The sequence below is a fragment of the Oratosquilla oratoria genome, chromosome 39, assembly GCF_046742065.1.
Source record: "Oratosquilla oratoria isolate Oo_2021 chromosome 39, ASM4674206v1, whole genome shotgun sequence".
Lineage (NCBI taxonomy): Eukaryota > Metazoa > Arthropoda > Malacostraca > Stomatopoda > Squillidae > Oratosquilla > Oratosquilla oratoria.
This window is the reverse complement of record NC_134815.1, coordinates 32,308,350-32,323,349: the sequence shown is the minus strand read 5'-3', so window position 1 is coordinate 32,323,349 and position 15,000 is coordinate 32,308,350. Positions and strand designations below refer to the sequence as shown.

The following is a 15,000-nucleotide window of genomic DNA, read 5'->3' as shown; positions in this document are numbered from 1 at the left end:
TTCTATACACAAAGACATTGCTGGCTTAAACCTAAAAGTGAACACAAAGTTGAAGATGTGTGTGTGTGTGTGTGTGTGTGTGTGTGTGTGTGTGTGTGTGTGTGTGTGTGTGTGTGTGTGTGTGTGTGTGTGTGTGTGTGTGTGTGTGTGTGTGTGTGTGTGTGTGTGTGTGTGTGTGTGTGTGTGTGTCTGTGTGTGTGTATGTGAGTGAATGAGTGAATTGATAGAATGAAATTACATCATATGAAATATAGAATAAGAAATAAATCTGATTATGGAAATTGGGTTGAAGGGAAATAGAACAAGATAAAATAGAATAAAACGAAGTAAAAGAAAAGAAAATGAAATTATACCAATAATATGATATGAAGTAGAATTAACAAAATAATCTTCATTATATCAAATAAACTAAGATAAACATGACTGAATATATTCCAAAATATCATAGAATAGATTAAGACAAGCTAAAATTATATGAATAAATATTGATCGTTTGATAAGCCATATTTATATGAAATAAAACAGAAAAAGGAGATAGAGTGCTGCAGATCAATCAAGATAAAATAGAAAATAGAAAGAGATAAAAAAAAATATTAAACAAAGCAAAGAAAATTAGAATCAAATTACCCCAAATGAAATGTAATAAGGTATACCTAGATAATGTTAAATAAAAACAAGACAAATAAGGTGATATACATATATAAAATAAATAGATAAATTACACTTCGTATTGGTTAGCAATTATATAATATATACTTATAATTGATATTGACCCCCATTCACACTATGCTCTCAAACACTCACGTGTGTACTATTGATGACAATCAAAACAGACCCGTGATACTTTAGAACTGTGCTGATTCATATGATATCCTGTTATGGCAAAGAAACAGCGGAGCTATTAATAGCTTTTAATTCCCTGTCGTTTTGTCAGAGGGACTTTTCTAAAAGGAACTGAGATAAATCGTATGATCAATTAGGTCAGACCCCCCCCCCATCCTCACCTGATTGGTTTTTGTGTTTAAGAGAGGGAGGAAAGTCTGTACAATACTGAATGGATAGATGTGTGTAAAAACGGTTAATTCCAATAAGCGCGCTAAGGCTACGGTTATACTAGTCAACGGAATAGCTGGATTCCAGCGATTCAGTTGGATTTTGTTCAAGTGTAACCGTAGCTTTTGTGCGGTCATTACCATTAGTCGTTTTTACACAATTTTTCACACAATTAAAATTTTCCTGTTGCGCTAGTTACACTAGTCAACGGAATGGTTGGATTCCAACTATTCAATTGGATTTTGTCCAACTGTAACCGTAGCTTGACAGGAATTTTTTATTATCGTGGATTCGGAGGGGTAAGGAGAGGAGGGGCCTAGCGTTGATTCTGTTTTGCCAGCAAAAGTGGGACGAAGGCTCGGAGACGAATTTGTAGAAGAAGACAGAAAGTATCAAATAAAAGAAATTTATATACACACAAGGAAGATATGTGCTTCTTATACAGTTTTTAGTCTATCCCAGTATGGTCCCTGGTGGTCCCCTCCCGTATTATTCAAGGTCAACTGTTGCGGGTGGTCTGTCCCCAATTTGTGTCGTCTGTCCTTTAATGGGTCATTTTCGTTCATTCTCTTGTTTGTCCATGTACACGGTCGCAGCACTGGGACGCGACACTACGGTGCAGACGACACACTCAACCGTTGACCAAAGTGGAGGAAGAAGGTCGTAAAGGGTCGGATTCAAAACTGCGTAAGAAACCTGTTTCTTCCTTATATTTACAGTCACGAGCAAATTTTTTGATCCATGATACAGTTCTTACAACGTCAATATGACTTCTTTTTTCTTGAGTATGTGGCACATTCTCGTGTGGAGTATCTGCCTTACACTTAGGTTATCTTATTGGATAGATATAAGAAATTGTATGACAGAGAATCTTAATTTCGTGTCATGAACAATTCTGGATGGATCAGAACTTTTGTTCGTGACTGTACATTCCTTTGAAGAATTATCTTGTTACGAAATGTCGTTATATTCAATACATTACATCTCGGTCTGAATTTGCTTTGCCATCATAGTTCAACTTGTCCAAATAATCAACAGTAATTTATCATTCCATCTTCATTACTGTTGAATTAGTGTAATTTCGTTGACGAGAAATAATTCTTATTATATAAAAAACTTATTAGAAAGATATCCAGTAGTGAACAGCAGTAGGTCTATTTGTATGAGTTATCATAGGTTAGATTTAGATGTTTGTAATAGTACACTAACGCCCTCTTCACACTAGCAGTTTCAACCACTGTGGTTTGAACCGCAGCTGTTCAATTACAATATAAACCAATGGAGGCGTTCACACACAACCGCGCAGTTTTTCTTTAATTATGCCGTAACGCTGCTGTTTCCGTGCGGTTCAGACCACTACTGTGAACGGGCCTTTTATACACTACTTAATTATGAATCAGCAGAACATCTTAAGACAAAATCCCATATTCACCAGTTTCTTACACGTCAAGCGTTATCTTTGCTATATAGTTTTAACCACAAATTTTGTAAACATACAAGGAAATATATACATAGTTATAGAACGGACATAGAATCGTTTGCATAGTTTCACTTTGCATGGTTTCTATATGAAGTATATACAAGAAATAGGTATCACAATTATCACATGCATGCATATATACAATATCATGTCAAGTGCACATGCATTATAAAAATGTGCATGTGTCCATACATATGTACTTACGTACATATGTATATATGCAAATGTATATATGTGTGTGTGCATGTGTGTGTGGGTGTGTGTGTATGTGCGTGTGTGTGTTTGTGTGTGTGTGTGTGTGTGTGTGTGTGTGTGTGTGTGTGTGTGTGTGTGTGTGTGTGTGTGTGTGTGTGTGTGTGTGTGTGTGTGTGTGTGTGTGTGTGTGTGTGCACATGGATGCATGTGTGTATGTATATATGCATGTAAACATACATGAGAGTATCTATATATGTATGTATCTATGCTCATATGTGTTTTGAATCTTTATATCTATAAATATGTTTTATATGTGTTCATATAAATATCTAAGTGGATAAGACAACACCTAAAATAGATTAAAGAAAAAAATTCTAGTACTGGAAGATGGATGAAAAAAATTGACCTTAAATTTCTTGTCAAATTACAAATAGAATAAAATTATAAAGACAACTACTCTGATGTTTAGTGTTTTATTTAACACTTAAGTCTAATGCCAATATTAAGTTCAACCATAAGAATGATTGTACTCTAATTATCATTATATCCTATACCACAGATATAAGTCAAAATCCTCAAATCTATACTTGAATTTGGGTTTTGTCTTCTCTGAAAGCTGTCTTTTCCACCAAAATATAAAGTACACACGCAAAAATGAATGAATGCACTGTTTCATGATAATGTAATAGCATTTATTTTGTATTTCTAAGTATATTTTTGTCTGTGCATGTAACCATGAATAGTGTATATATACACCATGTGAATATTGTATCATCATATAATACATCCCATTCAGGCAATCTAACATAAAACATTTTAGAAAAAGGGAAAGCTTCCTCTAAATCTATGGAAGAAGAAAACATTTGTGCTTGGCAGCACTTAACAAGCACCTCAGCGACACAAAAAAGAAAAAGTGCTTGCGTACAGTTGGCTCCAACTATAGTGTACTGCGTCTGCGGCTCTTAAGCGTCTGTAGAAAAGAAAAAATGGCAGCTATGCTGGGTTCCCACGTACATGTAAACAATAGACTTTATCATCATCACTCCAGCTATAATTGCTATAACGCGCTTTGCGAGGTGATTAGGTATGAAAGCCTTTGTCCAAGTTCGGGGTTTTAAGAACGTCGCGCACTGACTCAAAGGCTCGTTTCCCACGTATCGACTTTTCGCCGTCCCATGGTTACTTGAGAGCACGACGTCGTGTCATGGACAGCGCACGGTGTAAAATCGATTCGTGTGAGACGAGCCTTAAGCCTCGTAGACACGGGGATAACTTACTAGCAACCTCTGTTAGTTACAAGTCAACTTATCCGGCAAGTAAATGTTCACACTAGGAGAGTTCGGAGGCAAGTTGTGTTCACACTAGGAGAGTTCGGAGGCAAGTTTACTTACTTTCCGTTGAATTGGCTCCCGTGTCAAAGAAGCTTTAGGACTTCTGATCGCTTATCCTTCAAACGTTGGCGCTTCCGACGTCGACCGAAATTGAATTTATGCACGTGGACAGGATGAGTTTACCACTTGACATCTCTTTGGTGAGCAACGTATTTCAAGTCACTACACGCTTGTAATACTAACTTAAAGAGTCCCGTTATCACAACTTTTTCATTAAAAATATACTCAAAAACCGGCTGAAGACCTTTAGGTCTGTAAAAAGCCAGATGGGATTAAGAATTAATAATGAATAAGGAAATGCAGGAAGAGGCGTTATATAATCTGGTTCAGACTGATGTCAAAAATAAATATCTAAACCTCAAACTTTAGCAACAAATAGCATCCACATGGAAGCTTGGTCTGTCGAACTATAATGATGAATAAATAACGTGAAGGAAAATCTTCATTCATGTCCTGGTCTTAGATTTCCAAGATAAAGATAGAGAAAATGACATTTTAATTAGAATTAATAGGATCACCCTTAACTAGGTTTCGAAAGTCCATGAAATCGCTTACGCTGTTAATGATTATGAAATGGCAAGGAGCCACAGCCTAAGCTATATTTACGAATATGCTCATCAATTCTATTCGATTTATAATGAAATCATAAATAAATTGATAATCGCCATACTCTATAAGAATAATCATCTCTGACAGTGCCTCGCGGTCGAATGCCAAACGCTCGCTTTGAATTAGTGATGAAATATTTCATTATCGTTCCTAATTGATAATTATCATCCATCCCAAAAACATTGATTCCTTCTCATTTAGCAAACCAAACAATTCAAAAAAGCAAGCGGGCAATAATAGCTTTAAAACGATCGTCAGGCGATGAAACGTCAGACGTTTGTTTTTTATAGTACAGTCTTCAAAGTTCCTTTGGCCTGAATACCAAACATATCCCGAGACGATGGGTGACATCAGACTAAATGGGTTCCAACATTAATGTGATCATATAATCACCATTGGATTCATTAGTTAGAAAATAAACGAAACATAAACGTGTGTTTAATGGTAACCTGAATAAACGCTAATTTGACGTGATGATTCTTAGTAAGAGATTAACTTATCACATTTATTATTCAAAGTTCATGAATAATTAATCTTCCTATGACTGCTGGCGAAATCTATCATTTCGAATTTTCTTCAAGAATTGTGTTGGACCAGGTCAGTTCTACGATCTTGATGAATGCGAATAGGCTGTGGATGCTTCAAGTGCATCATAATATTCAAGGATCGTATCATTGAGAACCTCATTTGACTATGGAGTGGCTTGCTCGACGGTTTCGAAGATTACTGTTATGATACTTGATAGTCAAATTGATCAGTTACGCCGTTTGTCTTCCTAGCATGAATTAAATCATTCAGGCATTTTGTTCTTTCGGAGGGAAGGGTATTTCGAACAATTCAACTGGAATTAAATAAATTCGGATTATGTCACTGTCATAACGGGTTGTTTGTCTTTCAGAGCCGGAAACGAATGCATTTATTGCTGACGCCTGAATTTGACCAGCTTTCTATCAAGACCTATAAAAATACGAGGCGTTCAGAAACAGAGGGGCATCCTCGCCACTTTTACTGGTTTCGAGGTAAAGTACAGAGGAGGCTGTTGTTCTATTACTACAGTTTTGTTTAGTAATAATAGATATCATAAAAGGTGCTGTGCAGGAAAATGCATTAAATAGTTTACAGCAAAAAATAAATTTGCGTGGTTCTGATATAGCTTGAATCAAGTTCGGGTATTCACAATAGTAATTTCCTCGACAATGAAATAGTTTGGGAAGATTTTTGCTTAACTATCCTGGAATTCAACACTAATACACATGATCATATGATATGATGATTTGGTTTAACGTCACGAGTTCCCCCTCTCAGGAGGCTAGGACGGTGCCCCTTACAATGACTTTTTAGCGTGGAATTGAATGAACCATGCCCATGGTCCAACTCGCTGGCGGCAGGTTTTGAACTGCCGTCATTTCGGCCACCGCCGCAAGTAGCGACGCTCTAGCCCGCTCGGCCAGTGAGCATCTACAAGATCATATGAAAAGGATAATGACTGAACTTATGAGTCACAACAGCGACTGTAGAAGTATTAATTCATTTTGTTAACCAGCATTGACAGTCTAACCAAGTGTTACCCAGGTATAAACTGATATTACGGTTCCTTAATGTGATGTTCGTAAAGTATCTGGTCATTCCCGGTCCAGAAGTATGCTTTCTACACAGTGGAAAACATAATTACGTGGCTCGACGTTCGATTTGTATTTCTTTTTAATATTATCAAAATTCAAATTGGAACATCAACCTGGTAACACGCGAGATTCGCCAAGTGAATGTCAGTAGGAGATCAAATCAGAACAAGAGGATTTCCCGCTATTTACAGGTGTTTTCGTCGTTACAATCCTGCTTCAGACAGCCGAGGAAGGGCTTTGGCGACGAAGGGGAACTGGGCCGAGATCTCCTCGAGTGTCGCGGTTGCTCGTAGCCCGACGACTGATCGTCCAGGTAACGCTCCAGATCACGAGCGTTGGTTCGCCAGTGTTGATGCACCCAGTCCACCGAACGACCCACGGTCTCGGCCACCAGTTCGAGTGTGACGAAGCTTGCACCCGACTCCCAGGCCGTCCTCCAAGCTGCCACTTGAGCAGCGGCCACGATGTCCGTGATGGGCAACCGTGGAGGGTCTGGGATCCCCCAACCGTCGTATTCTTCCTGAGTGATGTGCCGATGGTGGTGGCTTCGCTGTCGATGCCGATGGCCGTCCTCACGATCGTGGTGGAAGCGCCCGCTGGCTCGAGCTCTTCCATGGGGATCCGCGACCCCACGGGCCTCCTGGTTGGTCTTCGGCGGGTAGTGGGGCGGCAGAGGAGTCTCGGGAAGCTGAATTCGGACGTTGGCGTTGGTGCGATGTCTCCGGGGACGAAAGTCGTCCATTTCCGTGGATCTATATCTGAAGAGACGAGGACACACGTCCCTGCAAAATCGGGAGTGCCCAAGTCTCCTGCGCCCTTTTTCGGGTTTGTAGTTTGAGGGAGGGGGAGGGAGGGAGGCAGGCAAGAACACGGACTACTAACTACCTGGATAATCAACTACACTAGAAGTTAAGGGACAGATAACGCTCTACGTCCCCTGTAGCCGAGCAAACCGCAAGTAAACTAACTACAGGCCTGATTCATTACGGCCGCTTCGGTTGGAAGCATTATGCGGTCAAAGGTAAGGTGAAGCCTTTCTGAAGCTTTGAGGAAACAAGGCGATGGGCAGCGTCTAACCACAACCAGTACAGTAAAGCAAAGAAAGCTCAAAAAGCTCGGCCTCAAGGGGGACACTGGAGTCTCTAGCACTACCGGGACGTACCCATTGTGATGGTTGTGGTGGCTGTGGGTATGATGCTGCTGGGGTCCCCACATTACGGCCCCCTGCAGGCTGGAGTTTGAACCTGGGGGGGACCCGTTCACGTCGTTTCTGGGAAGGAAAACGTCTCACGTTCATACTTGCCAGAGCATCTCCAACCCCAAAGGTGTCGTTTCGTCTCACAAATTTCACGACATATCTTCCCGATCCCCCCTTTTTTTTTGACACTTTACTGCCTAAAAGGCGCTTTCCTAGCCGTGAACAAGGAAGAATGACGTCACAACGAATCGTGACTACCTAGAAATTCCTCCTAGACAACGTCGGACGTTTCTGGTCCGTTTAGTGAAACTCTCTTAGGCAGTAAAGGGTGAATGAAATCTTGTGGCAAAGCTTAGGCTGGATAAAGTTATGAAAATTTAGTGATCCTTTTTCTAACTCGTGGAAAAGGCGTGATGCTATATACAAAGCTACATGTATTTCGACATAGGGTTTAGCCCAATACAAAGTGAGTTACCCAAGGAGAGGAATACTAGTTGAAGAATGAAGTTTTAAGATGATATGTTTCTACTATACTTCGTTTACCTTAACCTGGCGTAGCTTTCATTCATTAATATACAGTATATGTCAGAATTCGACCCGAACTTCATAAAAAATTATAAAGAAATAAGAATTAATGGATCTTCGTTAAACTTGACACACGCATCTTAAAACAATTCACCATTATTTTTATCTTGATTTAATGAAAAGAAACATTTTACGATCAAGTCAATGATGCCGACTTACCATATACACTGCCAGACACGAGTTGTCCTTCAACCGGACATGTTTGTGGAATTTCCACGGGTAGCTTTATCAAATATTTGTTTTATCATTCTAGATTTCACTGAATTAGAGCTCTTCATAACTTATTCACTCTGATGTGTGTATTTCCTGAAGAATATTTTTCAAACATTTAATATGATTTTCTGTCAATGATAAGTCTCCGCCAGGTTAAAATGAACAAATTACAAGTGTCTCCACGCAGATATGTATATATATATATATATATATATATATATATATATATATATATATATATATATATATATATTATATATATATATATATATAATATATATATATATATACATATATCATGTGTGTATGCATGTGTGTGTGTGTGTGTGTGTGTGTGTGTGTGTGTGTGTGTGTGTGTGTGTGTGTGTGTGTGTGTGTGTGTGTGTGTTACTATATGATACACACGCGCACACAAACATATGTATATATATATATATATATATATATATATATATAATATATATATATACACACACACACACACACACACACACACACACACACACACATATATATATATATATATATATATATATATATATATATATATAAATTTCAAGGTTTTTAGATGGGTATTACTATTGCATGTATGATACGACAGTTTCCAATAAAATGGAATGTGGAAAAGAATAGGGAGCGAGAGTCATCCAAATATGCTCTTTATCAACTTGTGATACTAAGGGAAATACAACCAATCATGAAAAAGAAAGTGCATCCCAAAGGATGAGACCTCTTGTAACTTGTGGATGTTAGGTCTGAATGTATTTCATATCTGCAACATAATATTGTATTCATATTTACTGTTGAGACATTCTGACAAGTTGAAGTGCGCTGAGAAAGCTTGTAGATAAATTAATCAATAATAAGACTCGGATTAATACTCCAGTCTTCCCTCTTCCCACACATCTATATTTACTTTGTAAATATTTGTATGGGAAAAAATTAATCAAAGCAATGATTCAGCCCGAAAGTTGAGATTCAGAACTTCTTTCCCGCCCTCTGATGTCATGTACAGTGTTGCCAAATCTAAGCAACTTTCTCGTCCCCCATTTGGGATGCAAGAGCTAACCTCCCACTAGTTACTAAACCCTTAGCTCAATGGCAGATCATATTTCATAGTATGATTCTACTCTTCTTTAGGCCTACAGCTCAGTGCAAAGCCAAGGAATGATACGGGACTACAACGAATTGGAAGTCATGATATTTACACACACAAAATTTTATCGTTTAGCTTATGTATTAATCAACTTATCACCCAAATGATAAAAACCTTCATTAAAATAAGAGTGATTCTATAATATTCAATATTAATCAGAAAATAATATGAAATTGTGGTAATATAATAATAATCACAATCAAAGGGATGGAGTTAGCACTAGATATTTTGATAGGCAAGGAATGGCACAAATAGCTTATCGAGAGCAGTTTTAGGTTATGAACAATGCGTGTGTTGAAAAGAAGAGGCATTTAATACTAGCAAAAGAATTTTTCTGGTGTATATAAATCGCACAATACTAACAAGCCACCGAGGCCTTTTTCACGCTGGGTGGTTGAAACCTAGGAACTTAAGAATAGAACATACTGCAAGAGACAATAAGCCCTACACAAGACAGTTCCGTTTTCTTTACCACCTATCATCCTCATCCACCAAAGTATCTAAACCGCCCAACACTTGTGTGCTTTAATCCGGGAGGGAACACACACACACACACGCACACATACACAACACAACACAACACAACACAACACAACACACACACACTGTAAGAGGGTAGTAGAAAATAATTGGTCGGGACGACCAAGGGTAGCTGCCGAGCCCTGTGAGAGGCTGGTAGATAAAGGTAGCCAAAATAGGTAGATTGGGGAGTAGGTGGCGAGAATTTCATTTTTACGAGTTAGATATTTGGTAAACACAAGCAGCGAAGGAGTTGCATAACCACGCTCACCGTCTTAAAGTTTATAAACAACCGCTAGGGTACAGATTTTAATGCTGATGTGACAATATGTAAACTAAGCCATTCCGTTTTGATGTTGAGATTGCTTGTTTAAGCAGTATTAATTAAAACGTTGTAGAAAGTAATTGGTCGGAACGACCAAGGGTAGCTGCCAAGCCCTGTAAGAGGCTGGTAGATGAATGTAGACAAGTAGATAGATAGAGGGGTAGGTGACAATAATTTAGTTTTTAAGAGTTAGATATTTGGTAAACACAAACAGCGAAGGAGTTGCATAATCTCGCTCACCGTCTTAAAGTTTATAGACAACCGCTAGGGTACAGATTTTAATGCTGACGTGACAATATGTAAACTAAGCCATTCCGTTTTGATGTTGAGTTGTAAGCACTATTGCTTAAGACGTTGTAAGTCTTTCTGATTGGAGAAGGGTAGATGAGAACAAAAATTATTGGTACATGGTAGAAAATTCTCGCCCTTGGGGGAGGCACTTATTTGTAACAATCAAGATTATTGGATGAATTAAGACTGACGTCGGAACAGAGGTGGCCTAGTGAGTGGATTGGGGATCCCAGGCGGGAGTCCTCTGGTGTATCTAAGACAATAACGTTGTAGAGAATTAGTGAAAAAGAAACGAAGAAAAATCTTTCCCAGTTCAATTCACCCCATCCAGAAACATTACTAACTTGCTACAGAAGTTTTGGTGAAGGAAAGTGAAGGAAGAAATATAAAACAATATATGGGAATAGTAAACAGAATTAAACCAGTAATTACGGAAAGGCGAGAACTGAGAGTTATGGGGTCCACACACACACACACACACACACACACACACACACACACACACACACACACACACACACACACACACACACACACACACACACACGACTCGTGTCGCAGTTGGTAGAGCGCTGAACTGCCACCATAGTGGCCCGTAGTTCTTGGTTCGAATCCTGCCCAGGGCCGAAATTATTTCGGTACCGCTGCGCTTCGGGTCGTTACTCTGACTCTCGTGGGCGGGGAGTTGGGTGTGTGTGTGTGCGCAAGGTCATAGCATTACCCATAGATCGGACCTACGAGCTCTGAGCTCTCTTCCAGGAGGGAAATAGCTGTCGATCACGAGTCCAACACGTGATCCAAAGACCAAGTGAATACACACACACACACACAGAGTAAACCACGTCAATTTTTAAAAAGTTATGTAAAGTGACGCTTTTCTACCTGCCCATCACTTCGAGTCTTTCAAAAAAAGGGAAGATCGAGACACCTGGCCCTTGGACCAACACTCGACTTCAAATTTATCGTATGACCCTCAATTCTTTTCTTCTGGGACGGCCTTCAACAAGCATTCTATTTCATCCGAGTTATTTATTTGTGTTTTCATTAACCTATTTTTCTATTGATTTATTTATTTGTCTATGTATCTATCTATTCGTTTATTTATTCATTTATTTGTCTATTTCTTTATCTATTAATTTATTTATTAATTTTGCTTATTTATATGCTTATTCATTTACGTATTGATTTATTCATTTATTTGTATATTGTCCTGTATTTATTTATTTATCTATTTATTTATTTGCTTGTTTATTCATTTCACTATTTTTTATCCATTTATATATTTAATCATTGATCGCTTTATTCTTTCACTTGTCTATTTATTTATTCATTAATTTATTCATTTATTTGTTTATCTATTTATTAATCTATTTATCTATTCATCTAATTATTTATTTACAGTCTTCCAGCATTAACAAGAACAAAGACTTAAAAGTATCTCACTGGTATTAAGGGGTTAATTGAGATGCTTCAGAACATCTTTTGTCTGTGGACTTGGCTCAATTTAAATAGTGTTAAACCTGAGCAAAATTAACATAATGTGTCCATTGGGATGAGGAGCCTGATTTGATGACTGACTTGAGTTTCCTTACTGAAGGGAGACCAGATTCCCTGGAAACTACATCTGACGAATTTGGCAAATTTGTTTGAAAACGCAAGAAGGGACTAGGAAGGAGGGTTGCAATGTGAATGAAGCTGTGGGGGTAAACCAGCTTAAGCTGTCTAGCCATGCTGTGGATGTGCTGTGTCTTGCTGCATTGCTTCTGACCAGGGCAGAGGGTTGGACTTGGCTGGCTACCTTCTTTATGAGAAGGCAGAATCCTTGTGATATATAAATGGTATACAGATATATTTAAAACAATCCTGTGTCAAGTCTCCTCTACAATAACACTTGTATAGATTCTATTCTGATAAACGTCAGATAATCTTTGTTTAGCTTCGGGCAGACCCTCTTGCTGAAAGTGTTAAAGTTACCTCAGTCAACCCCTTCGTTACGATCGCTTTCACAGGCTTTATTCTGATTAATCCCGGACGATTTTATTCAGCGTAAAGAAGGACCTCGTGGCGAAGGGCCTTCGAGAGGTAGGAAGCAAAGCTTGGTGAAGCAGGTTGTTGACTGGAAGAGTAAAGGTAGAACAGAAGAAGGGAAACGGGATCGTGGGGTACTTACAGTGGCAGTGTGTCGTCGTTATCATAGTCCATACGAACATAGTACCGAGCGAGCTTCAGGGATACGATGATTCCGGGGATGAACAGGACGAGGCAGAGTCCCGTCGAGAACCAAAGAGCATTCTGTGTTGGACAGAGAGGGAAAGGTGTTTGTCGTTAGCGCGGACAGAACTTCCTGTCCTTTGAATGAATCAAGGTTGCTTCACTTACCATATTGATGGTGACAATTGAATATTGAGAGATCGGATTTTTTGAGTTGGATGTTGAAATATATGTATACGCGTATTCGCACACTTATGCATGTGCATATTTATGCACACAACGTACGCACGTATGCACATATGCACGCAGGTATACATGCACACATGCACCCGCGCACACAAACACATACAGGCGCGCACACGCACACACACACACACGCGCGCACACGCACACATACGCGCGCGCAATGCAAATAAAACAGAATAATACATGATGTGATATAGGGCAGAAACATGAAATTATCAATAAGTAAACATCAATACACTACACGGCGATTTTTCATGGACAGAATTTCCGTCAACAAAGGAAAGCATACGTTGGTGGGCGTTTCGCTTTACTCACATCCCGAAGCCATTCCCCATCTGTTTCTTTGAATTTGTCCTCGCACAGCCGCCCTTCCCATCCCAAGCAACGGCCAACTTGCCTCAGCCATGAGTTCTATGGGCATTTCTTTCCCCTCCTTCTGCCGAGGAGACCACCCTGAGAGTTGGACCAACACAAGGGAGGAGTGTTACATCCTCGTACACCCGGAGTTAACGTTCACAAATTATGTTTGTCGCAGGTCTTGACTCAGCTTTACCGAACAGTCTCTAGTTTTGTAAACATCAGCTAGACCCTAATACCAAAGACGTCTAGATGCTTCCTCATGCCACCATTCAGTGTCCATGTCTCTCATGTCTGTACTGTAAAGCCTCTTTTACACGGCACGAGTGCACCAAACCCCGCGTTCTTTTTTTTTCAGATGGTTCAAACTACCCGCCACCCACGCACCGAATGTGCTCTCTCTCTCTCTCTCTCTCTCTCTCTCTCTCTCTCTCTCTCTCTCTCTCTCTCTCTCTCTCTCTCTCTCTCTCTCTCTCTCTCTCTCTCTCTCTCTCTCTCTCTCTCTCTCTCTCTCTCTCTCTCTCTCTCTTACACTCTCTTTATTCTGCATTTTAGAGGCACTAAATATGGATTATGATCGTCTTCGTCTCCATACATTCGCAAAAGAAGAGGAGTCATAGGCATATATTACGGCGGTGCCAGCGATGTATGAAAAATTATTTGAAACATCAGTCACACTGAACGGGTCCACGCACGAGCGCGGACCCAGGCATCGCCCGTGCCGCGTGGAAGAAGCCTGACGCCGTTGTCACACTGTCCGGCGCCGCCGTTGCGGCTGGTTGTTGGCGACAGCAAAGTCTCCCTTATAAGGAGTCATCAGACTCGAAAGGCTCTAATAATATTTTAACCAGGAGGAGGTGATCACACTCGGGGGGGGGGGGATTCCCATTCCTGCCCCATCGTGAGCGGACTCCTTGGGGCGCACAGAACACTCCCGGCCCTGACTTACCAAGGGTTCAATGATTCTGTTGCAAGTGATTCCGCGAGCGGAATCGAAGAGGTTCCAGACGGGCGTGCAAGGGGCAACGTTCCTGAAAGCCGATCCCTGGACATGGTCACTGTACTGCTTGATGTAATTCATCACCCGCTCCACGTACCCACGAGCTTTCTGCATAAGTAATGAAGTAAGACAGATTAGTATTTTCAACTGTCGGAGAGAGCTCCTGCAGGTGAAATAGATAGGTCTCGGGTAATCAAGAGGAAGTTTGTTCAATAAAGATTGGGGTTAACCTCTCACTGGGAAGAAAATAGACACGAAATTAAAGCCAACGATTAAGCAACAATTGTAGGAAATTGTAAAGCCAAGCAAAGTCCAAAGAACAAATAAGTTCATTGCATAAGATATGAGAGCTATAACGTCTAAGAAACTAAGCCCAAAAGTAGCAATCAACTCTGAGTAACAGTATTTTGATAGGAAGTTTCTCAAAATAAATCGTTATCAAAAGGATTAACAAAATGATCCCTTGAGGGCGACGGTCGGTTTAGATACTTTAAATCATAGGAGTGTCTAGACGACTATTGTGGGAGGGATAGCTAAGAGGGACGTCAT

The 15,000-nt window shown here is 39.8% G+C and overlaps 2 protein-coding genes across 2 annotated transcripts in view; both read right to left on the bottom strand.

Moving 5' to 3' along the window:
* Positions 1–15,000, bottom strand: part of prom (prominin) — a 60,770-nt gene that overhangs the window by 3,449 nt on the left and 42,321 nt on the right. Inside the window, exons 15-17 of the mRNA XM_076176661.1 lie at positions 14,401–14,559; positions 12,808–12,929; positions 7,513–7,620 (exon numbers count right to left, since the gene is read on the bottom strand). Of these exons, the coding sequence (XP_076032776.1) occupies positions 7,513–7,620; positions 12,808–12,929; positions 14,401–14,559 (389 nt within the window). The remainder of the gene's footprint in view (positions 1–7,512; positions 7,621–12,807; positions 12,930–14,400; positions 14,560–15,000) is intronic.
* On the bottom strand, positions 6,488–7,092 carry LOC143020092 (uncharacterized). Its single transcript, XM_076176252.1, has one exon. It carries the CDS (start codon positions 7,090–7,092, stop codon positions 6,532–6,534), a length of 561 nt encoding a protein of 186 aa, XP_076032367.1. The 3' UTR covers positions 6,488–6,531.